Raw genomic sequence first — 25,120 nt, forward strand, 5'->3', positions numbered from 1 at the left:
TCCTCCTCAGAAAGCAGAATGTATGAGGCTATGGGAACTTTTAACCACTTAAGGACCAGCCCACGTATATTTACTGTGGCAGGGCGGCCTATAATGGACCCATGTGCTCAACAGAAGTATGACCGCCGTATAAGCTTCCCTTGTTGATACATCAGTGTAGGATAGTAAGAAGCATAAGACTGTTTATTCTCACGCAGGTACAAAGAGATATACACTCAGGGACAATACCCCCTTCTTTGCATAATGACACAGGGCGGGGTAAACTTCACCTCCTCCAGTAACATGACACACAGACCGCCTTTAGGAAGGGCTTCAGGAGAAATCATCTCTCCCCTCTAGCAGCTAATCCACATCCACATATATATTCCAAATGATCTGGTAAAAAGTCTACAACAGTCTATGAGACCAAGCTCATACAATATTCCAGCAGTCATAAAGGTGGAATACATTTTTCTTCATATATATTTCTTGAGTGAGATTGTACAGAAATATTACTGTCCCAAGTGAAAGGACCCCTTCATTCTTTCAGCACAAGACACACATATAGAACCCGGGATAACAGGGGTAACACGAAATGCAGAGTCCGGTGTGGTTGTACGGTGAGTCTGGTTAAGGCAGACCAGACTGGGGTTCTCGGTCACCCTGTGCCCCTAATAGCCACAGGGTTACTTACACATAAGAGAGGCCGGGGGAGCTGGACAAGGAGTTTTGTGACCTCTCTAAGATAAGCTGGGTTCCACAAGCCCGCTGCCTAAAGTGACTCCCGTCAAACAGGCCCTTAAGCACAAAATCACATACTTGTACCTGATTGGACAGAGTGGGTGCCAATAAATGGGTCCAGTGGCTGCAACTGCCACCCATGATTGTTTGCAGGAATAACAGTATGGCAGTCTGCCTATGTAAACAAGGCAGACTGTTGTTCTGTCAGACAGGAAGAGAGAGATCTATGATTCCTGCTAATCAGGAACACATATGTCTCTCTTCCTGCAGTCAGTCCATCCCCCACACAGTTAGAAAGCACACCTAGGGAACAAATTTAACCCTGTAATCGTTCCTGATGTTAACCTCTTCCCTGCCAGAGTCATTTATACAGTGAGAGTGCATTTTTTAGCACTGGTCACTGTATTAGTGTCACTGGTCCCCAAAAAGTGTCACTTATGCCCTGCACACACGATCGGTCCATCCGATGAAAACGCTCTGATGGATTTTTCCATCAGTTATTCGATGAAGCTGACTGATGATCAGTCGTGCCTACACACCATCGGTTAAAAAAACAATCGTGTCAGAACACGGTGACGTAAAACACAACGACGTGCTGAGAAAAATGAAGTTCAATGCTTCCGAGCATGCGTCGACTTGATTCTAAGCATGTGTTGATTTTTAACCAATGGATTTCCCCACAGACGATCGTTTTTTTTCTATATCTGTTTTTTAACCATCAGATAATTTTAAAACAAGTTCCTAGTTTTTTAACCAATGGTTAAAAAACCGATGGGGCCCACACACGATCGGTTAGTCTGATGAAAACGGTCCATCAGACATTAGTGACAGATTTGTCCGTCGCAATGTCACAGTCTTGCTAAAAATCGCTGATGACCGCCATTACTACAAAAAAGGCCATAAATCTATCCCATAGACCCTATAACTTTTATGTAAGACCAATCAATATACACTTTTTGGGATTTTTTACCAAAAATATGTAGCAGAATGCAAATTGGCCTAAACTGATAAAGAAATTATATTTTTTATATTTTTTAATATTTTTTTATTGTATGTTTTATAGCAGAAAGTAAAACATTTTTTTAATAAATTGTTGGTCTTTTTTTGGTTATAGCAAAAAAAAAAACGCAGAGGTGATCAAATACCACAAAAAAAAACTCTATTTGTGGGAAAAAAGGACATTTTTATTTGGGTACAGCATCACATGATTGCGCAATTGTCAGTTAAAGCAACTTTCTGCCCTATCACAAAAGACTGGCCTGGTCAGAAAGGGGGTAAAACCTTCCTCTGCTGAAGTGAGTGAGTGAGAAACTTGTATAGCGCTACAGTAGGTGTTTGTGATATTGTGTTTTTAGCACGACAGCATCGCGCTGATTCTCGGCGACATGGTGCCGGGATCTCGCCAACATCTCGCCCTCACTGGAATAGTGACAGCACATCCCAGCAAGCGCGTCATACAGTAGAAGCGACGGGAGATCCGACTTGGATTCCCGCCAATTCTACACGTGTGCGGCGTTTGTAATGAATCCTGAGGGGGAAGTCCCCGCAGGATTTTAAATAAAAATCCCGCATGGGTTCCCCCTCAGGAGCATACCGGGCCCTTAGGTCTGTTATGGGTTGTAAGGAGAGCCCCCCTACGCCGAAAAAAACGACGTAGGAGGTCCCCCTACAATCCATAACAGACCTGTATCCAAAGCACGCTACCCGGCCGACCAGGAAGGGAGTGGGGACGAGCAAGCGCCCCCTCCTGAGCCGTACCAGGCTGCATGCCCTCAACATGGGGGGGTTGGGTGCTCTGGGGCAGGGGGGCGCACTGCGGCCCCCCCACCTCAGAGCACCCTGTCCCCATGTTGATGAGGACAGGGCCCCTTCCCGACAACCCTGGCCGTTGGTTGTCGGGGTATGCGGGCGGGAGGCTTATCGGAATCTGGGAGCCCCCTTTAATAAGGGGGCCCCCAGATACCGGCCCCCCACCCTAAGTGAATGGATATGGGGTACATCGTACCCCTAACCATTCACCTGTAGGAAAAATGTCAAAGTTAATAAACACACCACACAAGGGTTTTTTAAATAATTTATTTTTCTGCTCCGGAGGCTCCCCCTGTCTTCTTTATTAGCTCTTCTACCAGGGGGAGCTTCTTCTTTGACGTCTTCGGGTAGGTGGGGGCTGCCGTCTGGTTCTCTTCCACCGGCGGGGGGGTCGCTTTTAAAAAAGCCCCCACCCCCCGGCGGGTTTCCTCCGGCGTCTTCGGCGGGGGGGCTTCTTCTACCGCTATCCCGACGGGTCTTCTCCGCTATCCGGGGGGTCTTCTCAACTATCCGGGGGTCTCCTTCTATGTTCGCCGCTCTCCGCTGTTGACTCGGCGCACCCCGGTTCTTCCTCTCGCTGTCCGGTGCCTTCTTCTTCCGTGCTGTACGTCTTCTTCTCCTTCCGTGCTGTGAGTTCTTCTTCCGTGCTGTGACATCATGTTCTTCACTTCTCTTCTTCTCCCGATGTTGACACGTCGCCTTTCCTCGCTGCAATGATGTGTGCGCGGCTTGCATCGGACCTATATAGACCTCACAATCCCATCATGCTCTGGTACCTACCCATGTGATACCTACAAACGTGGGTAGGTATCACATGGGTAGGTACAGAGCATGATGGGACTGTGAGGCCTATATAGGTCCGATGAAAGCAGCGCACCTGCCATTTCAGCGAGAAGAGCCGGCGTGTCAACATCTGGAGAAGTGAAGAAGATGACGTCACAGCCCGGAAGAAGAAGATGACGTCACAGCCCGGAAGAAGAAGAATACGTCACAGCATGGAAGAAGAAGATAGACGTTCAGCGCTGAAGGAGAAGGCACCGGACAGCTGGAGGAAGAACCGGGGTGCGCCGAGTCAACAGCGGAGAGCGGCGAACATAGAAGGAGACCCCCGGAGAGTTGAGAAGACCCCCCGGATAGCGGAGAAGACCCGTCGGGATAGCAGAAGAAGAAGCCCCCCGCCGAAGACGCCGGAGGAAACCCGCCGGGGGGTGGGGGCTTTTTAAAAGTGACCCCCCCGGCGGTGGAAGAGAACCAGACGGCGGCCCCCACCCACCCGAAGACGTCAAAGAAGAAGCTCCCCCTGGTAGAAGAGCTAATAAAGAAGACAGGGGGAGCCTCCGGAGCAGAAAAATAAATTATTTTAAAAACCCTTGTGTGGTGTGTTTATTAACTTTGACATTTTTCCTACAGGTGAATGGTTAGGGGTACGATGTACCCCATATCCATTCACTTAGGGTGGGGGGCCGGTATCTGGGGGCCCCCTTATTAAAGGGGGCTCCCAGATTCCGATAAGCCTCCCGCCCGCATACCCCGACAACCAACGGCCAGGGTTGTCGGGAAGGGGCCCTGTCCTCATCAACATGGGGACAGGGTGCTCTGGGGTGGGGGGGCCCCGCAGTGCGCCCCCTGCCCCAGAGCACCCAACCCCCCCATGTTGAGGGCATGCAGCCTGGTACGGCTCAGGAGGGGGGGGCACTCGATCGCGTGCACCTACTGTACATATGCAAACTGAATCGCCTCAAGGCACTTGCTATCCATTTCCTACTATTTTTTGCCTTCAGAATAGATGGGCTTTGAGTTTTTTTCTGAAGGCCTGGTGATTCCCTTCAGTTCGGATGCTGGTCGGTAAAGCGTTTCATAGTCAAGGTCCTTGGACTGCAAATCTTCGTTCTCCTTTGGACTTGTAGCGGGCCTTGGGTATTTGGAGTAGATTTTGGTTGGTAGATCAGAGGACACGATTTGGGTTGTGACATTTTAATTTTTCGCATAGATATTGGGGTGCACTGTTTTGTACACATTTGGGCGTCAGGCAGAATGTCTTAAACGTGTTTCCATCTTTTACAGGCATCCAGTGGAGGGACCTAAGGGAGGGAGAGATTGATTCCCATTTTTTTACCTGTTACAAGTTGTGCCGCCATATTTTGTATGACTTGTAGACGAGCAATTTGGTACTTTGGGAGTCCGAGGTAAAGAGCGCTTGCGTAGTCAAGTCTGGAGTTGATTATCGTTCCCACCACGACTGCTATGTCTTCTTTAGGGATAAAGGGAATCAGTCTACGTAGCCGACGCAGCAAATGGTGGGATCCGCTGACTACCGCTGATTACTGAACTTATTTGTGCATCCATTGTCATGTCGGAGTCAAAAGTAACTCCAAGACTTTTGACTTTGGTGCTGGGGATGATGGTTTGTCCTAAAATGGGCGGCGGTGTCCATGTTGTCGTAGCAAGTCTCTTTCGGTTGGCGTGGAGCAGAAGAAGTTCTGTTTTTGAGCCATTGAGTTTAAGGTAACTCTCCATCATCCAATTCTCTATCAGAGTAAGGCATTTCTCTAGTCCGAGATAATGATCCTTTTTGTTGCTGATACGAAAAGAGTTGGGTGTCATCCGCATAGGAATGGTAGAGTAAATTTCTTTTTACTGATGATTTCGAGGAGAGGGCGGAGATAAATATTGAATAGTACAGGTGATAAGGGTGACCCCTGAGGGACTCCGCATGACACCAATGCGGTTTTCAGAAGTGATAGGACCTAGTTTCACTATCTGTGATCGGTTTCCCAGAAAGGAGGAGAACCAGGGTAGATCCAAGTCTGCCACTCTAGCTACTTCAGCTAGGCAAGTCAGCAGCAATTTGTGGTCTACTGTATCAAAAGCTGCACTCAGGTCCAACAGTACCAGAAGACAAGATTCTCCTTCATCTGCAGCTTTGAGAGCGTCATCCCATATTTTGAGAAGTGCTGTTTCCGTCCCATGACCAGGACGGAAACCCGATTGAAATGGGTCCAGTAGCTTGTGGGTTTCTAAATGCAGCTGTTGCACTACTGCTTTCTCCATTACCTTGGAGAAGATGTTTAGGCCTGTTATGTGACGCTGATGGTTTGGGTCTTTGGGGTCGAGCCCGTTTTTTTTAGAATGGGTTTAATTATGCCTTGTTTCAGGGAGGTCGGCACCATGCCTTCCTTAAAAGATTGGTTTATGAGGTGCGTTATAGCCGGTGCCAAAATATCGGCACATTCTTTCAACAGTTTAGTGGGAATGATATCATTAGGTGACGTACTGTCTCGCAGTGTACCAATGATATTTTTGGTGGTGTCGATGGAGATAGACTTTAGTGTAAATTTTGTTGATTGCGGCATATTTGTGTGAATATTGCCATTTGGGTTTAAAGGGGGGTGGGTAGAGGTTCTCTTTTGCTGAATAATTTCATGGATATTTTAAATTTTATTAATGAAATAATCCGATAATTCGTTGCAAAAATCTTGTGATTCAAAATTTGGAGCCTCTAGGCAGGCTGGATTCATGGTCTGAGCAACTAAATTAAAGAAATAGTTTAGAAAGATTTCCTTGAAGCAAGGAGAGGTTGTGGGACTTTAATCGAAGCTTGATGGATGAATCTTAGATATATCGATATATATATATATATAGGCCTGGTCAAATCTCAGTCATTAAAGTCATATCGACAATTTTATTTTATATCAAAAATGTATTCTTACAAAAAATAGAAAAAATACAAAATAAACAATAAATAATAAATATTTAGTGCATATTAAAAGCATTCAGACTAGAGTATAGAAATGGTACTGCACATGCATAATGATGCAAATGATCTTCATCAGAAACCACGTGTAGGGGTTCTAATAGTTTCGCCCAAAAGGGCTTCATCAGGAACCCGTGGAGGGTGATAGTCTACATAAATAAGAAATATGCAAGTGAGATATCATCATACATAAAAGCCAAATAAATAACGTGTACCAATATAATCACAAAAAGAAAAAGGAAAGAAGAGCCCATCAATTACAAGGCAGAAAGATGACTTAAAAAAGAATATTGTTAACCAAGAATACAGGTATAAGTATATCAGGGTATATGCAGCGAAATACATTGTTACAATACAGTAATGCAAATCAAAATAGGATATCAGTGAACCAAATAGGTGTAAATTCTGTGGACTGTGAAACAGTCCTTACCTGAAAACAATGGAGAGAATGGCCTGAGGTGTTGACCGTAGCGAGATCAGAGTCCCAAGTGTGGTAGTTCCCAGATAGGGAAAGAGGGATCTCTGCACAGCCAAAACTGAGCTATCATATAGAGAACAGGCCAGAAGGGGGAGCTAGCCAGAAGAAAAAGTGAGGGGCCGGAGGTAGGCAGAGACTGAAAATGAGAAACATATATATTATAGTTACCATAGCACACTGTAAAGTGATTCAACACACAGAAGAGATGGAAGTTACTAATTGGATAATAATCTTCACTTACTAGTGTTAACTGATGAGAGTCATGGCCACAGATTGAGTTAGTTCAATGATTAGATAATCTCAAGAGAACTTTGTATCTATGGGGTATGCTGACCGATCAAGATTAGCTCTGTCAGTACTGCATAGCATAAAGGAGAATTAATTTTATATATATATATATATATATATATATATATATATATATATATATATATATATATATATATATATATATATATATATATATATATATATATAAATATATATATATCCTGCGCAAGCGCAGAGAGGCGTCACGTCACACATGGGAGGAGCACTGGCATCAGTGATGATGTCCAGTGCACATCCAATAGGCGCTGCACCAGGGTGGACCTGGACTGTCACTCGAGCCTCCGCTCGGATTCAGCAATGCACTTGGCTTAGCTGGTGCAGGCCCCCAACCGCCCACTGTGGCTAGCATGTTGGATGGACTGCTGTATATATAAAGAGCGCAATATGGTGCAGATAGACGGCGCTGGATCGGCAGACGCCACTAGGTGTATGAATGGTGGCTGGGTCATCCATGTATAGGTGGATACGAAAAAGGGGATGAGAGAAGGATGAAGAAAAAAGGAAGAAGGAAAAGGAGAAGGAAAAAAGGGGGAAACGGGAAGAAAGAGAGGGGAAGGGAGAAATAAATATAATTGTGAATACAGTATTGCAAATTGCAATCTGTCGGACTATGACAAAATCCACAGCTTACAGCACTGGTCCACTGAAAATACAAATAGAATTGAATACAAAATAATTGCATTAGTATACATCGTGTAGCAGTCATGCAGACAAATTACTTAATTATTATTACAGTACATAGCAACAACTGCAACATACATTTCATTTTTAAAATGATGTGTGCTGATGGCTGAATGATGGAGCCCCATATAAATGGGCACATACGAGTATGTAGAAGTGCATCCAATGGCCCTTACTACATTCCATCATTCAAACATCACAAGTGGTGTTCTAGAGGCTAAGGTATTAATATTCAATCTGTCATGGCAAAATAAAGCCAGATGGCAGTAAAATGGGGCCAAAACGAGATGTTAATAAGTATGGGGGACAAGATATGGCAATCAAGGTTCCAGAACATTAAGCTACCAGTTAAGGAGTCGCAGAAAAGGTTTATAGCTAATGTTCTCATTTAACCCAGGGTGCTGGGTGGCCCGTAGCGTATAAATCCACCGCGCTTCGGACTGTAGGAAGCGTTTGTCAGCATCGCCTCCTCGTTCATTTAGGGGAATATGTGCTAAAGCATAAAAGCCAAGCATTGCATGGTTATGATTGTGAAACAGGCCTATATGACGGCTGATGGGTGTTTCCATCAGTTTTTTAGTAACCGCTCGAACATGGTCCCTTATTCTACAAAAGAAATTACGTTTAGTTTTTCTGACGTAATATGCTCCACAATTACATTTCATTAAGTAAATTATACCTATCGTTTGACAGGTTGCACAAAACTTGGGTGATAGGGTTTCCCCATTGGGGCGAGAAATACTCTGCCCTTTCAAAATGTAGCGGCAGAAATTGCATTTGCCGCAAGGAAATGTGACAGTCTGAGTAGGTTTTGGTACCGTTTGTACCGCGTAATGGCTGGAGACAGCTTTGTCTCTGATTGATGGAGAACGTTTAAATGTAATCTCAGGTGTCAGATTCACAAACTTATTGATTGTGTCATCAGAGGTAAGGAGATGCCAAAATGTACTATATATGTTACGAATTAGACCACGTTGACGGTTAAACCAGGTAATTACTCTAGTGGTGTTTGTTTTGGGGTCAGCTTTAGATTTATAGATAAGAGTATTTCTTTCTAAAGTACTGGCTTTGTTGAAAGCTTGACGTAAGCACGTCTTGCTATAGCCCCTCTCTTTGAGTCGGCCATACAACTGGGCTGCTTCTCTTCTGTAATCTTCCTCATGGGAACAGTTTTGCCTCAGTCTCAAATATTGACTGTAAGGTATGCTGTTAATAAGTGATTTAGGGTGCGAGCTGGTGGCATGCAACAAACTGTTACCTGCCGTAGGTTTCCTATAAAGTGTAGAACATAGGAGACCGTTTTCGTCTATGTAGAGTTCTACATCTAAAAAAGTGATACGTTTTTGACTAACATTATACGTAAATTTTAGGTTATAGTGATTGGTTTGTAAACCTTCCAGAAAGAGTACCAAGTCCTCCTTCGAACCTGCCCAGAACATAAACACGTTGTCGATATAGTGATGCCATGTTAGCACGCTATCCGACAGGGTGTTTCTGGATTCCTCACTGAATAAAATATTATTCATCAAGATAAATTCAAGCATCTCTATGATTAAGTTGTTGTATTTCGATGTGTTTTTGTCATGCTCATTGAGGAAACTTCTAACTACCTGTGTGCCTAACCCGTGGGGGATGGAATTATAGAGTGCCTCAATATCTATTGCAACCAACCATGCGTTAGGTGGAATAGTGAGTCCATCAACGATTTTCAATAATTCGATGGTATCTTTGACATGAGAAAAAAGACTTTGAACATGAGGGTATAGGTATTCATCAATTATCCTACTTATATTTTCAGTTAGTAACCCACATCCAGACACAATAGGGCGACCTGGTGGAGGTAGGACGACCTTATGTATTTTGGATGAGGCGTAAAACGTCGGTGTTGTAGGGCTTTCGACGTTGAGAAATTGTAGGGTGGTATCATCAATGATACCCAGACGTTGTGCACAATTCAGGATTTGGCGGTATCGTTTGATGCTCTGTGTAATCATTGAAGCCGGTAACGGCCTATACCAATCTCTGTTATTGAGAATTTTATAACACATGTCTTCATAGCAGGCTCTGTCCATTACCACAATGTTTCCACCCTTGTCAGAGGGTTTGATGACAAGGTCATCATTGTTGCGAATGGTGTTGAGGGCTGTTCTCAGGTTACGGCTTAGATTAGGCGTGACACCAGTCTTCCAATTAGCTGCCTCTATGGCTTTAGTGACCTGCAGGACAAAGGCCCAAATTTGGGATTGCCCTGCAGGACAGGGAAAGATCTAGATTTAGGTTTATAGGTTTTTAGAACTTTTTAGAAGCCTCATACACAATGTTGTTGTTTTTTTTTTTATGAATGGTGGAGGAAAGGCATAGGAGAAGCCTCTTAACCACTTAACCCCCGGACCATATTGCTGCCCAAAGACCAGAGCACTTTTTGCGGTTCGGCACTGCATGGCTTTAACTGACAATTGGTTGATGGAGAGTGTGATGAGGCTGAAGCATTATGGGTGGAACTGCATACAGATGTGCGTAGTTCAAAATTAATCATTGGAGTTTGTTATAAACCACCCAATGTTAATGAGGAGGTGGAGACTCAGCTCCTTGCACAGATGGAAAGGGCTGCAAGGGCTGGGATGGTGATAATTATGGGGGATTTTAACTACCCAGAAATTGACTGGATTAATGGCACTTCTGGGACAGTTAAAGGACAAAAATTTAAAAACCTATCGCAGGACAATTTTATGGTGCAGTTTATTGAGACCCCAACTAGGAATGATGCTCTGTTGGACCTGATAATCTCAAACCATGCAGAGCTTATTACTAATGTTCAGATAAAGGAACACCTGGGTAGCAGTGATCATAACATGATTTCATTTAATGTTAACTATAAGCTTATAGAAATACATACAGGAAATATTAAAACACTAAATTTTAAGAGAGCAAATTTTCCAAGGATGAGGGCTGCTCTCCAGGACTTGGACTGGGAGGGACTATTGGCACAGATGAACACAGAACAGAAATGGGAATTCTTCATAAAGACTGTGTGGAACCTCACTGCAAAGTATGTTCCCATGGGCAATAAGTTTAAAAGGCTAAAAATAAAACCTATGTGGCTCACGGTCAAAGTTAAAAAAGCTATAAACAATAAGAAAGTAGCTTTTAAAAAATATAAAAATGAAGGAACACTAGTGTTGTTTAAATGTTACAAAGAATATAACAGGATATGTAAAAAGGAAATCAAGAATGCAAAAATTCAAAATGAATGACAGATTGCAAAAGATAGTAGGACAAACCCCAAAAAAATATTTAAATATATTATTTATTTATTTATTTATTAAAATTCTTAAAAGTACAAAAAAAGTACAAAACGCAGTCAGTTACCCGTAGGCCTCGATGCGCCGAGAACAACAATACAGCAACAACCAAAAAAACACACACAGGCAGCGGAACAGATCAAATTTAAAATAGTAGCAGATCAAAGAACTATAAAAACCTATGTAATTCCGTAGGCTAGACTGAAAAGCTCAGTTTTTAAAAGCTTCCTGAACTTAAAAAGATCATTCTCAAGCCTTAATTTTAGAGGCAGGGAGTTCCAAAACTGTGCTCCCTGGACCGCACTCGTCCTCCCTCCGCATTTTTTCTTACGAAATTTAGGAATCACCAAAGTTTCCAAATTAGCCGACCTTAAGGTACGGTTGGGCACATACTTGGTGAATTTTTCCTGCAGGTACACTGGCCCCTTGCCATGGGTAGCCCTGTGCACCATGCATCCAGTCTTAAACAGAACCCGTTCCTTCACGGGTAGCCAATGCAGGGCTCTCAGCGATGGCGTGATGTGGTCACGACGACCAACACCCGTGAGTAGCCTGGCAGCGGCATTCTGAATAAGCTGTAATTTGTGCATGATGTTATTAGGTAAACCCAGGTACAAAGCATTACAATAATCTAATCGACTTCCAATAATGGCATTGACCACGGAGATCTTATGCGATTCTTCAATGAAGCGAAAAGTCGACCTCAGGAGTTTCAAGTGGAAGTGACAAGAACTCACCACCTGGTTTACCTGTGGTTGTAGCGTCAATCTCTCGTCCAAGATGATTCCCAAATCCCTGACCTGGGTGACTGGAACTGGGACCGATGAAAACGAGTCCGGCCAGGTAGGGAAACCGCCCAACCATGGCCGATTGCATAAAACCATGCACTCAGTCTTGGAGCCATTGAGCATAAGATAATTGGCCCCCATCCAGGCTTGAATTTCCTCCAGGCAGGTGGCCAGAGTTATCTGTGCCCCCCCATCCCTGGGCAGAGGAATGTAGAACTGGGTGTCGTCAGCGTAGACATGAAAAGATAGGTTGTGGCGGCGGATGATATATAGCAGAGGCCTCAGATAGATGTTGAACAGGAGCGGCGATAACGCCGACCCTTGAGGGACTCCACAGAACAGGGGACTATCAGAAGAGCAGTGCAGTCCCAGCCTTACTCTCTGAACCCTGTCCAGCAGAAATGAGGTCATCCATGCCAATGCTATACCATCAATGTATATATATTAATAGTAAAAAGGTGAAGTCTCAGCATGTAGGCCCCTTACAAAATAATCTAGAGTGGGTGACTGGAGACAAAGAGAAGGCAAATGTATTAAATGCTTTCTTCAGCTCTGTGTATACAATGGTGCATGGGGGAGCACATGTCCAAAATGGGGGTGGGAGTGACACAGCCCCAAATCCACAATGGCTCAAAAGTAATCTGGTCCAGAAAAATTTAGACAGAATAAAGGTGGATAAAGCACCTGGACCTGATGGCATCCATCCACGGATCCTAGGTGAGTTGAGCTCTGTCATTTCAAAGCTGCTGTATCTAATATTTAGGGACTCATTAATGACAGGAATAGTACCACTGGATTGGCGCAGGGCCAATGTGGTGCCCATATTCAAAAAGGGAACAAAGTCTTTACCAAGTAACTATAGACCTGTTAGTCTAACTTCTATAGTTGGGAAGATACTGGAACGTTTAATAAAAGACCACATGGATGAGTTCTTGCTGGAAAAAAAACTATTTAAGCAGCAGACAACATGGATTCATGAAAGACAGAAGTTGTCAGACAAACCTGATTTCCTTTTATGAAGAGGTAAGTAAAACCCTGGACAGAGGAGTGGCTGTGGACGTGGTATATTTGGATTTTGCAAAAGCGTTCGATACAGTTCCGCACACAAGGCTCATGTGTAAGGTAAGGTCTACAGGATTGGATATATCAGTTTGTAAATGGATAGAAAACTGGCTGAAAGACAGAATTCAGAGAGTCGTGGTTAATGATTCTTACTCTGAATGGTCCAAGATTATCAGTGGTGTACCCCAAGGTTCAGTGCTGGGACCCTTACTTTTCAATATATTTATAAATGATATTGGGTCTGAGATCAAAAGTAACATTTCTGTCTTTGCAGATGACACCAAGCTATGCAGTGGAATAACGTCCTTGCAGGATGTCTCCAATTTACAAGCCGACCTCAATGCTCTGTCTAATTGGGTGACTATGTGGCAGATGAGGTTTAATGTAGATAAATGTAAAATTATGCACTTGGGGAATAAGAATATGCATCATACATGCCAGGGGGAGTACAACTGGGGGGATCTGTAGTGGAGAAGGATCTGGGGGTTTTAGTTGATCATAAGCTCAATAATGGCATGCAATGCCAAGCTGCGGTTTCCAAAGCGAGCAAAGTCCTTTCTTGTATTAAGAGAGGTATGGATTCCAGAGACAGAGATATAATTTTGCCCCCCTGTACAAATCATTAGTAAGACCTCATCTGGAATATGCAGTTCAGTTTTGGGCACCAGTTCTCAAAAAGGATATCGGAGAACTGGAGAAAGTGCAGAGAAGGGCAACCAAACTGATAAGAGGCATGGAGGAGCTCAGCTATGAGGAAAGATTAGAGGAACTGAATTTATTTATAAATGTACATAAAATAATTGAGTACTAAGATTTGTAGGTAAAGTTGATCCAGGGTAAATCCGATTGCCTCTCGGGGGATCAGGAAGGAATTTTTTCCCCTGCTGTAGCAAATTGGATCATGCTCTGCTGGGTTTTTTTGCCTTTTTCTGGATCAACTGTGGGTATGGAGTTGGGTGTATGGGATTGTACTGTGTTTTTTATTTTGTTTGTTTATTTTTTGTGGTTGAACTGGATGGACTTGTGTCTTTTTTCAACCTGACTAACTATGTAACTATGTAACTATGTAATTGCGCAGTCGTGGAACGTGGCTCCCAAACAAAATTGCCATCCTTTTTTTCCCACAAACAGAGTTTTCTTTTTTGATCACCTCTGCGGTTTTTAGTTTTTGCACTATAAACAAAAATAGAGCGACAATTTTGAAAAATAAATGAATATTTTTAACTTTTTTCTATAATAAATATCCCCCAAAAATATATAAAAAAAACATTTTTTTCCTCAGTTTAGGCCGATACGTATTCTTCTACATATTTTTCATTAAAAAAAATCGCAATAAGCGTTTATTGATTGGTTTGCGCAAATGTTATAGCGTTTACAAAATAGGGGGTATTTTTATGGCATTTTTATTAATATTTTTTTACTAGTAGTGGCGGCGATCAGCGTTTTTTTTTCGGTACTGCGACATTATGGCCAACACATCGGACACTTTTGACACATTTGTGGGACCATTGGCATTTTTATAGCGATCAGTGCTATACAAATGCATTGGATTACTATAAAAATGCCCCTGGCAGTGAAGGGGTTAACACTAGGGGGCGGGAAAGGGGTTAAGTATGCCCCTGGGTGTGTTTTAACTGTAGAGGGGGTGGCCTCACTAGGGGAAATCACTGATCGCTGTTCATACATTGTATGGACAGAAGATCAGCATTTTCCCCCCTGACAGGATCGGGAGCTGTGTGTTTACACACAGAGCTCCCGGTCCCCGCTGTGTAATGAGTAATCGCGGTGCCTGGCTGCGATCGCACCCGCAGGGTACGCGCACAGGAGCCGGGGGCGAGCGCGGGGCGCGCACGCGCGCCTCTGGTGGCGCGAGAGACGACGTAGAGCTACGGGCTCTCGCGCAGGAGAGCCGACTTGCCGCCGTAATATGGCGGTGGGCAGTCGGCAAGCAGTTAAAGGGGAACAGCTTTTTTTCTTTCCTTGGGGGGGGAGTCATGGGGAACTCTAGGGGGAGGGGGGACGAAGGGAATAGAGAGAACCTTTTTTTCTTCTATTAGGGAAGGATGTAGGATATTGATAAGGATGTATGTACCATGTTATTGTTTTGATATGTGACATAATGTTAAATGGAAATGGTAAAAAACTAATACAAATTTTGATAATAAAAAATAAATAAACATGAACCTACACTGGGTGTAATTTCTTTATCGTACATCACGGGACACAGAGCTGCATAGCCATTACATGTGGGTTATAGAGTCTACCTTCAGGTGATGGACACTGGTGTAATCAATTAAACAGGAAGTTCCCTCCCTATATAACCCCTCCCCTACTGGGAGTACCTCAGTTTTTTCATCAGTGTCTAAGGTGTTGGTCACGAGTTAACATGTGCTCTTAGGAGCTCCACTGGAGGGATCCATGCTGGATGTAAAAAGCCTCCATAAATCCGGATCCGTCCAAGGTGCTTCATAGCCAAAGTGGACGGTACCCGGGCCTCGGTACGAAGAACGAAGTTTAGCCTATAATGCCTCTCTGCGGAGGGCTGGATCCTGGGTTCCAGAACTTTGTGCCTTCTAAGGACCAAATGTTTTTTCTGCTGCCAGGGTGCTATATAGGTCCAGGGGTGTGGTGTTCCTGCCATGGACCCCGGTCCCTGAAGGTCTAGGACTATACCCACGGTGAAGGGGGAAGATTGGGCCTCTTGCTTGGCAATACCCTGCAGCGTGGAAAGGTAAGAGAGGGACCTACGAGACTTGGTTCGACAGTAGGTCTTCTGTAGGGGACTATGGGTCTCGCCTATATTATGTTTTTATGCATGGGCAATGTAAACCACGATGTCTTCTGAGACGGGATGGCTCAGGGCACCCATATACCTCCCCTAGCCGGCATGTAGCCTGGGCCACTATGTCTGTTCAGACAGGATGGCTGTAGTACCCATATATCTCCCCTTGAAGGGGCTGGTACATAAAAAAAAAAAAAAAATGCCCTTAATCCTATGCAAAGCATTGTCTTCCATGAGTAGCTGCAAGTCTTATCTGTTTTTCCACTACTATGGGCAGTAAAAGACATGCCTGATGTTTTCGCTTACCATGCTTTCCAAAGACAGAAGCTTAAGTGTTAGCTGGTCTATTGTGCGTCCCACTTCCTCAGCTTCAGGCTCTACCATGTCGCACGTGCTCACCGGCTCAGTGCAGTCGCAGAGAGGGCTCTTCAAAAAGGCCCAGACGTCAGAGCTCTGTAAAGCTAGGGGGACACAAATGCAAGCACCTTGTGTGAGTTGGATACAGATTCATCTAAGACGCCTACTCCGCATCTAGCTGTGCAGATTAGCAGGCATTGTTGCTGCCAGACTAAGTTCAGCTGTTGATGCACCTGGGTTAAGCTCCTCTGCTTTTAGCTTAGGACTTTGGTCTCCCCATTGAATAAGGTCAGGGGTAGGAATATAAAAAGGAATCGCCACCTGAACCTGGTGGCCCCTTATTCTCCCCTGTAGAGACAGCTCACAGATTGAGCCATCAGACCTGTCAGGCAATCAATGCAGCCTCCCCCAACATTGCAGCCACTCTGCATGTGTTTTGTTTTTTGCATCACATTTGTTGTTCTACAAGAGGTTAACTGCTATGTTCGCAGCATCCTCACAAGAAGCAAAAAAAAAAAAAAAAAGCAGGGTGTGTCCCTTTTCCTGCTTTAATCCTTAAACAAGGGGATTAGAAGAGCTGGGGATGAAGGTTCATTGTCAGAGGACAGGAGACAGGAGCTGCAGCCTAACGGGGAGAAGCTATCAAAAGCCCTACAGGTTCTGATTGCACCAGCAGTCTTTTCAGAGATTCATGATGCATATAACTTCCCTCTGCCTACTTGGCCAAAGCCTCTATCTTCTCCTTAGAGTGTAAAGAGAGGTTTTCCTATAGGTGGCTAGTAAGACCTCCATATGGTCATCAGCCTGGTGTCGGCTTCAGGCTAACCAAATGCACATCTGAGGGATGCACAGTTGCTGGTACACATTGCTAACGTCTCTTAATTGAGGAAACGCACATCTACAGAGGATAACTTCCTCTTTACCAGTCCGCATGTTGACATGAGTTTGGAATGCATGTGGGATAAAAACAAGTAACAGAGCATGTTTTATTGTGGATCGCATAAGGATACATGTTTCTGTCTGTATGGTGTTGCATGTTTGTTAGAGTTGCATAGAAATGCTTGAGTGCATAAAGATGCTAGTTACCTGATCACTCAAGTCCTGGATTACCCAAGGATATTTGGTCACACAGAGAGACTTGTTTCCACAGAAAGGCCTAAAATCGCATAAAGACGTTTGTATGTATAAAAATGCTGGATCACACATGGTTACCTGATCACCCAAATCCTTGATTACCCAAGGATGTTTGGTCACACAGAAGTGGTTTGTTTCCACAGAAATGCCTAAAATCGCATAAAGTTTCTTGGATGCAAAAAAGATGCTGGATCACACATGGTTACCTGATCATCCGCGTCCTGGATTACCCAAGGATATTTGGTCACACAGAGAGGCTTGTTTCCACAGAAGTGCCTAAGTTCGCATAAAGATGCTTGTATGCATTAAAATGCTGGAATCACACATGATTACCTGATCACCCAAGTCCTTGATTCCCCAAGGATATTTGGTCACACAAAGAGGCTTGTTTCCACAGAAAGGCCTAGAATCGCATAAAGAGGCTTGAAGGCATAAAAATGCTGAATCACACATGATTACCCGATCACCCAAGTCCTTGATTACTCGAGGATATTTTGGTCGCACAGAGAGGCTTGTTTCTACAAGAATGCCTAAAGATCGCTTAAAGATGCTTGAATGCAAAAAGAAGCTGGATCACACATGGTTGTCGGATCAACAGCGTCCTGGATTACCCAAGGATACTTGATCACATAGAGAGGCTTGTTTCACAGAAATGCCTAAAGTCGCATTAAGATGCTTGAGTGCATAAGGATTCTGGATCGCACAGGGGTGCTTGGTCACACAAGAGTCCTTGGTAACACAAGGGTTCTTGTCCGCACAGTAGTGCGTAAAATGCATAAGATGTTGATCGCATGGAAGATGCTGAATCGCATAAGGATGCATGATTACTTTAAAGTTGCACATGGCGGCCTAATTAAGCAATACAGGATTCCTTGTGTTTGCATAGAAATACGTGTCTGCATGGGTTAATGTTGCACATTGTTGCATAACACGTTTATAGCGCATGCTTGCTTGCAGGATGCTTGTTCCAGAGCACACATGCTATATGCATGTTTTGCTTAAAACATATTTATATGAATTCATGCTTCCAGGAACACACGCTGCCATGTACACACACTTCCATTGAGGCATATGGCTTTAACACTTGCCACATACACACATGGGGAGCCAGTTGCATATGTGTTTATTTACTTGGGTCTGCAGAGGTTGTCTGCGTTTCGCAGGGGAACAGCACTATCTCCAGTTGGTGGTCTTGCCCTTTTGGGTTAGCCTCCGTGCCTGGGTTGTCAGGGTGCTAGGGCCCGCCTCTAGCAGGTCTGTAGGCCCAGGGTATAGCAGTAATGGCATACCGAAGCAAACTCCTGCTGATGGGTCAGTCAGTAGCATGGCTGGACCTAAGGGTGTCCAGCATGGTCAAGTATCTGGAACTCTAAAGATACATTCTTTCATTTGACAAGAAGCTGGGTATGTTTGGCACAGTCCAAAAAGGAGAGTTTTTTGGCCTCAGACAAGACCATCGCTATAAGAAAACTGGTCTATGTGGTCACGGCAAGGAACAGTTTCTTACTTTTGGCCTTTTGATTAAGGCACTAGGAAAGATGCTGGCTTCATTCAAGACAGTTCCCTATACTAACTTTTATTCAGGGCTGTTATAAACAGTATTTTGTCGGCCTAGAAAGAGTGGATCTTGACCTAGCATTATCCAAAGAACCCGGTCCCAGAGATATGCTGGAATTCCTCTTGGTGATTCTTAACTAAAAGGGTTTGCCAGGTCAGGAAGAGACCATGGCCCAGGGGAAGTAGTCAAGCTCCAAGGGAGCCTTATCTGTCAGCTAGAGCTACCGATGGAGCATCTGGCTTAGGGGCCTGAACATTCAGGTGGCAGGTTGGTTCTGTCAGAGTACAATCAGACTATGCCATACTAGTGATTTACTTAATTTACCAAGGAGGAGCTTGTGCCTTGCCTATTGACATTCGTAATTTCATGAAATGCAGAATTGGCAGGCGATTCGCTGGAGCCGTCAACAAGTGTCTCCGGGAGAATGACCTCTACACCCCGACTGTTTTCCTGACCAAATGTCACAGAAATAGTACCCTGTACATAAGATGTATTGGCGTCCAGGCTCAACAAGAGATTGAACAGCTTGGGGTCAAGTATAAAGGATCCACCCGCATGCGGGGCAGATGTGTTTGTAATCCGGGGGGACCAGTTGTCACTGGTTGTGTCTCTCCCCCCAGTGCCGCGACTTTTGTGGCTTCTATGCAACAGGAGAACGGAAGCTGGCCTGATTACTCCGGCATAACCCTGACGACCTCTCGGTGCAGGAACAGTAAGGGTGGTAGTAGAGGACCCACAGTCCCTTACATCTTGTCCAGGCCTACTTTGCAGTGGGTATTACATCCTGCCTTGCAACAGGTGAATTAATGGTCTGGCTATTATAGCCCACATTCTCGAGGATCGGGGCTTTCAGAATCAGCGGCAATTCCCTTGATTCATACAAGAGAGCTGGCCTCCAGGACCAGATATCCTACAGTCTGGAAGACCCATGTTCCTGGTGTGAAACCAGATGGTGGCATCCGTGGAAGTTTGTCAAAGGTAAAATTCCTGCCTTCCTACATTTGGAAAGGAGACGGAGCTAGCCTTAAGTTATATCAAGGATCCGATCTCGGCCTTGCTTCCAAAGGTCGCTTACTCACACTCTTTGGTCCGGGCTGTTATACAAGGGGTGACGTGCATAAGTCCACCAGTTGGGTCGCCCTTGTGCTCGGAGGATTGGCTCTAGTTTTGTCGGCTTACAGGGTCAGCTCCTTGGGCCGATGCATCATATTTCTCTTCATCCTTTAACAAGGAATTGGTGTTCTTGGTTGTGGTAGCCTCCAAGAGAGTTTCAGTATTGGCAACTTTCTTGGTATAGAGCCATACTCCATTATTCTTACAAGTAGAGTGATTTTCATCCTCACCCAACCTTATTTACTAGAAGGATCTAGTATTCATTTGAATCTAGATATTCTTACCTTCCCTTTTTTCAAAACCTTGTTTCGCGGAAGGAAAAGTTATTGCTTTTCTCTCAATTGAGATGAGAGCAGTTAAATACCTATCTGAAGGTTTCAGATATAGAAAGCTGACGTTTTTATTGGGCTGCCAGAAGACCCTAGATGGGCAGGCAGTGTTCAGGTCAGCTATTAAAATGGTTACACTCTCTCTCTCGTTGGAGTAAGAAGGGTCTAGGCCTATCTGAAGCGGCTGCTCGGATACGGAAAACTGATGTTGTTGCGCTACCAGGAGGCCCCAGGAAAGGGCATGCAGCGTCTAAAATCAACTGTTTTTAAGGTTGATTCATCAGGTTATTATTCAGGCTTGTGGTTAGAGTAGGATTCCCCCTGTTTTTTTGTGGGGGTGCTCCCTACCAGGATGCTAAGCGCTTTATGCGCAATGCATTTCCAAGCCTTTATGACGCAGATTTTCAAGGCCGCAACTTGGTCATCTGTGCTTACGTTCACTAACTCCTATCAGGTGAACATAAGACGGCAAGAGGATGCAGCTTTTTGGCGCAGTATGCTGCAGGCAGCATTATAGGTCCTCACGTCTGATGGTGGTCTGCGTTGTTGGTGTCTCCCTCCCCTCAGTAAGCATTGCTTTGGGACATCCCACATGTAATGGCTATGCAGCTCTGTGTCCCGTGATGTACGATAAAGAAAATAGGATTTTTATAACAACTTACCTGTAAAATCCTTTTCTTGGAGTACATCACGGGACACAGAGCTCCCACCCCTCTTGTTTGGGGATATTGGGACACTTATTGCTTTGCTACAAAAACTGAGGTACTCCCAGTAGCGGAGGGGTTATATAGGGAGGGAACTTCCTGTTTAATTGATTACACCAGTGTCCATCACCTGAAGGTAGACTCTATAACCCACATGTAATGGCTATGCAGCTCTGTGTCCCATGATGTACTCCAAGAAAATGATTTTACAGGTAAGCTGTTATAAAAATCCTATTTTTTGTCTAGACACATTGGGGGTGATTTACTAAAGGCAAATCCACTTTGCACTACAAGTGCAAACTACAAGTGCAAGGTGAAATTGCAACAGCACTTGGAAGTGCAGTTTCTGTAGATCCGGGGGGGCATGCAAGGATAATAAAAAACAGCATTTTAGCTTGCACATGATTGGATAATAAAATCATCAGAGCTTCCCCTCATTTCAGATCTACCCCTCAGATTTACAGCAACTTCTAAGTGCATTTTCACTGCAATTGCATGTGCACTTTGCACTTGTAGTTTGCACTTGTAGTGCAAAGTGGATTTGCCTTTCGTAAATAACCCCCATTGTGTTCCAGTACTGAACTGACCGAGTATAAAAAGATACGAGTAAACTTTCATTGGACGCTCTCACCTTATACTTTAGTGTGTGTGGATTTATTTCAGATTTTCCGTTATTTATTTTTAAACATAAATCCATGTCATGTAATGCTTGAGCCAAAATGTAGACTGAGATATACACTCTATAGGATGTTTTCTCATCAGGAAAATATAAATCAAGTGGAATTTTCCCCAAACTGCAGTTCCTAAGAGGACGTCTATGTATAATTGGAATAAGGACATTTTTCATTTGGTTTTCTGAAAAGCATTGAAATTCAGATATGAGAATATCCTCCATCAGGGGGTCATTTGGGCGGCTGGATGGATGAATACTATAAAAATATTCCAGCAATCCCTTTATGTAGAGAGGGGGGAATGTAAACGCCAAGCTGCAGTTACTGAGAGAAAAAAATATTTCACTCATTGACCAAGAATCTGGTATAATAAAAGTTTTCTCCGTGTAATAAGGGACATTATGATACAAAAACTTGTAATAAATCAGACTAAATGAGCCACAAATAATAAGAACTTCCGTGGTTGAGGTCCGCAGCTCTGGAGGAATTTTATTATAATTCTTTATAGACACCAGAATCTTGAATTCAATACAAATTCCATGATCAGATAAATGTTTGCTGAGATGTCGGATCTCCCTCTCTCCGTATTCATCATCAGATGTAAGGATCCCGACCCAGTTCCACTTCAACCTTTCCAGTAACTTTGCTATGGCCACATATTGCATCTCATCATCCGGAACTGTCCGGAAAAAGTTTGGATACATCTTTCTATCACTCAGCAAAGTATCTCTGGCTCCATAACTAATCTAGAAAGAAAGAAAACAGTCTGTATAAATAATGTGGAACTCTTAATATCCAAATGGATAGAAAAAAACCTTAGAAAAAGTTTAAATGTTTTTTAGAGAGCAACAAAGTGTCGTCTGATCTGTCTATAATAGATCTATAAGCAGATTTTAGTGGTGCTTTTATTTCACCAGACTGATCAGATAAAGATACAAGAGAAAATGTATAATTTCATAAATGATTAGAATCTGCAGTGAAGGCTGATAATATGGCATTAAAGGGGGATTTGTCAAAACTGGAGCAGCCAGAATCTGGAGCAACCAATCAGCCTCTATCTTCAGCTTGTTTAGTTAAGTTTTGAAGATGAAATATGGAAGCTGATTGGTTGTCATACACAACTGCCCAGATTCTGGCTGCTCCAGTTTTGATAAATTCCCCTCTAAGAGTTCTTCCTCCTGTAATCCCACCTAGGGGTCTCCTGATCATCAGTTTTCTGGACAGACACTCCCACTGCAAGACTGATTTTGGCTTTAGCTGGAGGTGGACAACCGAGTATAAACACAATCACCAGCTCAGCCCCTGAACCTGTATATCCTTTATAGACCAGATCAATGTTTACATTTCCACTATGGGTCTGTCTATTCAACCAGAACTCTCATTTCTTCAGATAACAAATCTGTGATATACTTTTTATACTGTGTGTATATATATATATATATATATATAATTTTTGGGCAAAAAAAATGCTAAATTGTCTTGCAAAAAAATATTGTATTACAGTTATAGACAAAACTAAAATAAAACACACTTCTATCTACTTTGATCAGTCTTCTCAGTACCTTCCTCGCACTGTGTACAAACATTATATCAATCCCCAAAAACAACGTTGACAGCAACTACAGTACATATAAGATTCAGCCCTATAAGGCTTGATACTCTATATACTGTATACAGTATACATGATAGAATTATGCAGTGCTTCAACATGTACAATATATCAATAACATCAACATGTGCTCAGTAATCTCCCCGACTGTTCAATGGAATATAAAATAATACAATAATTCAATAACAAAACAAACTTGTGTTAAAAGTCCTCTTTCAATTATATGTGAGATTTAAGATCTACCAATAGATAGTTCTTATCTCCACAACCCTTGCCCGGTAGTTGTGGGGGGTCTGCAGGCCCCCCTATGTGAATGAGTAAGAGGGACATAGCACTCCTACTCTTTGACAAAAAAGTAACCTATAAATAAAGACACACAAATGTTTGACAAGTCTTTTACTTAAAAAAAAAAGAACCCAAGAAAAGCTCCTCATTGTAAATGCATCCTTATTTATGATGTCTGCCGCCTGAGAAATTGTCAACACTAAAAACCCAACAGACCCGGTACACTTGACAGGAAAGGGATGGGGATGGCAATGACACCATTGACCAAGTATGACCATGGCCAGGGATTATAGGTCATGTAAGCCAATGATATTGGTGACTTTGGTGATTTCTAGCTTCCTGAAATATTTATTTTATAAATGACCTTCAGGGGGCTGAATGGGGAAAAAAGTTCAGGCATTTTTCAAATGTCATAACTGCCAAAGATTGGACTGAACCATTGGTCCATCCCTACAGAGCACTGCCTTCTTTTTTTAGAACAACCTTATACTTTACCACCAAGGTTATTTGTACCCTTTTGACCCACCTCACCATAAGACGACTTGCTGTCCTGACGTTACATAATATAGAAAATTCTGCTTTTCTTACCTGGGTGTAACCATATAGACTCAGCAGCTGGGCCATTTGGAGAGTGGTGTCAGAATTGAGATCTCCAATGAAACCAGCCAGGGCACCCCGCTCCATACAGGAATAATTTGGAGCTCCCTTTGTATGTCCAGACAATATCTGTAGAACGTCTTTTATAGCTTTATTCACATGTCCACAAGAATCATACACATGATATCCCAGAGTTATGTTGGGCAGAATGTCTGGACTGCGGTTTATTTCATCAATAGCAAATATAAAAGCCAGGAGATGTCTGTATTCTCTCTGGTAAACCCTGCAGACAATGGAGAGTTTAGAATTGGTCTACAGTACAAGGATTCAAGCAGAAATTCTTTATGGCAAAATGTATAACACATTTCAACTACAGATCTATGGTGGGATTGGTGGCCGTGTGTATTGCTGCATGAAACTTATAATGAAATTCAATCGTTCCTGAATTTATGTGAGTTATAGCCGTGGTTGGAAATTTACGAGGCATGCATTTTAAGGTACCACAATAACATTATATAGTATTTCTGTGAGGGGAATCTCTTTTATGGAGCCCCAGATATCAGTAAAAACCTGACAGGGATTCTGTATCCTTCCCAACTCTATTCAAAAGTGAAAAAAACAATATGGAGTCATTAAGGGCCAAAGTCATTCAAGGTCCCATTCACACTTGTGTATTGTGGTGATAATGCACACCTTAACACATAACAATGCATGGCAAAGCACCTTCTCTATGGGCAGTGCAATGTGATGTCATTCATTGTAAATTGCCCCCAATTCATTGTAACTCTAAGCTGTGCTGCCTTATTAAAAAAGGATCCTGCATGTTTTTTCATCCATTGTGTTACATTGGCAGCTATTCATAATGAATGAATGTGACTATTAACACCCGGCAATAGAATGGGCCATACGAGATTTTCATGAACACATTGAAGGATATACTTTGATTTGATATAAATGCCGTGTAACAGACTGAATGAGTCCTGCACATTATCACACATCTCTCCTAAAGACACAGCTCTGTAGATCAGATTGGAAGCTTTACACTTCATATTTCACT

The 25,120-nt window shown here is 43.3% G+C and overlaps 1 protein-coding gene across 1 annotated transcript in view; it reads right to left on the bottom strand.

Annotated features, from left to right (window-relative positions):
* The window catches only part of LOC120921130 (extracellular calcium-sensing receptor-like), a 64,110-nt gene extending 39,665 nt beyond the window's left edge, over positions 1-24,445 (bottom strand). Inside the window, exons 1-3 of the mRNA XM_040334014.1 lie at positions 24,055-24,445; positions 21,461-22,318; positions 8,591-9,988 (exon numbers count right to left, since the gene is read on the bottom strand). Coding sequence (XP_040189948.1) covers positions 8,591-9,988; positions 21,461-22,318; positions 24,055-24,150 — 2,352 coding nt within the window. The 5' untranslated portion in view covers positions 24,151-24,445. The remainder of the gene's footprint in view (positions 1-8,590; positions 9,989-21,460; positions 22,319-24,054) is intronic.
* Between the last annotated feature and the right edge of the window lie 675 nt (positions 24,446-25,120).

Source organism: Rana temporaria, chromosome 1 (genome assembly GCF_905171775.1).
Source record: "Rana temporaria chromosome 1, aRanTem1.1, whole genome shotgun sequence".
Lineage (NCBI taxonomy): Eukaryota > Metazoa > Chordata > Amphibia > Anura > Ranidae > Rana > Rana temporaria.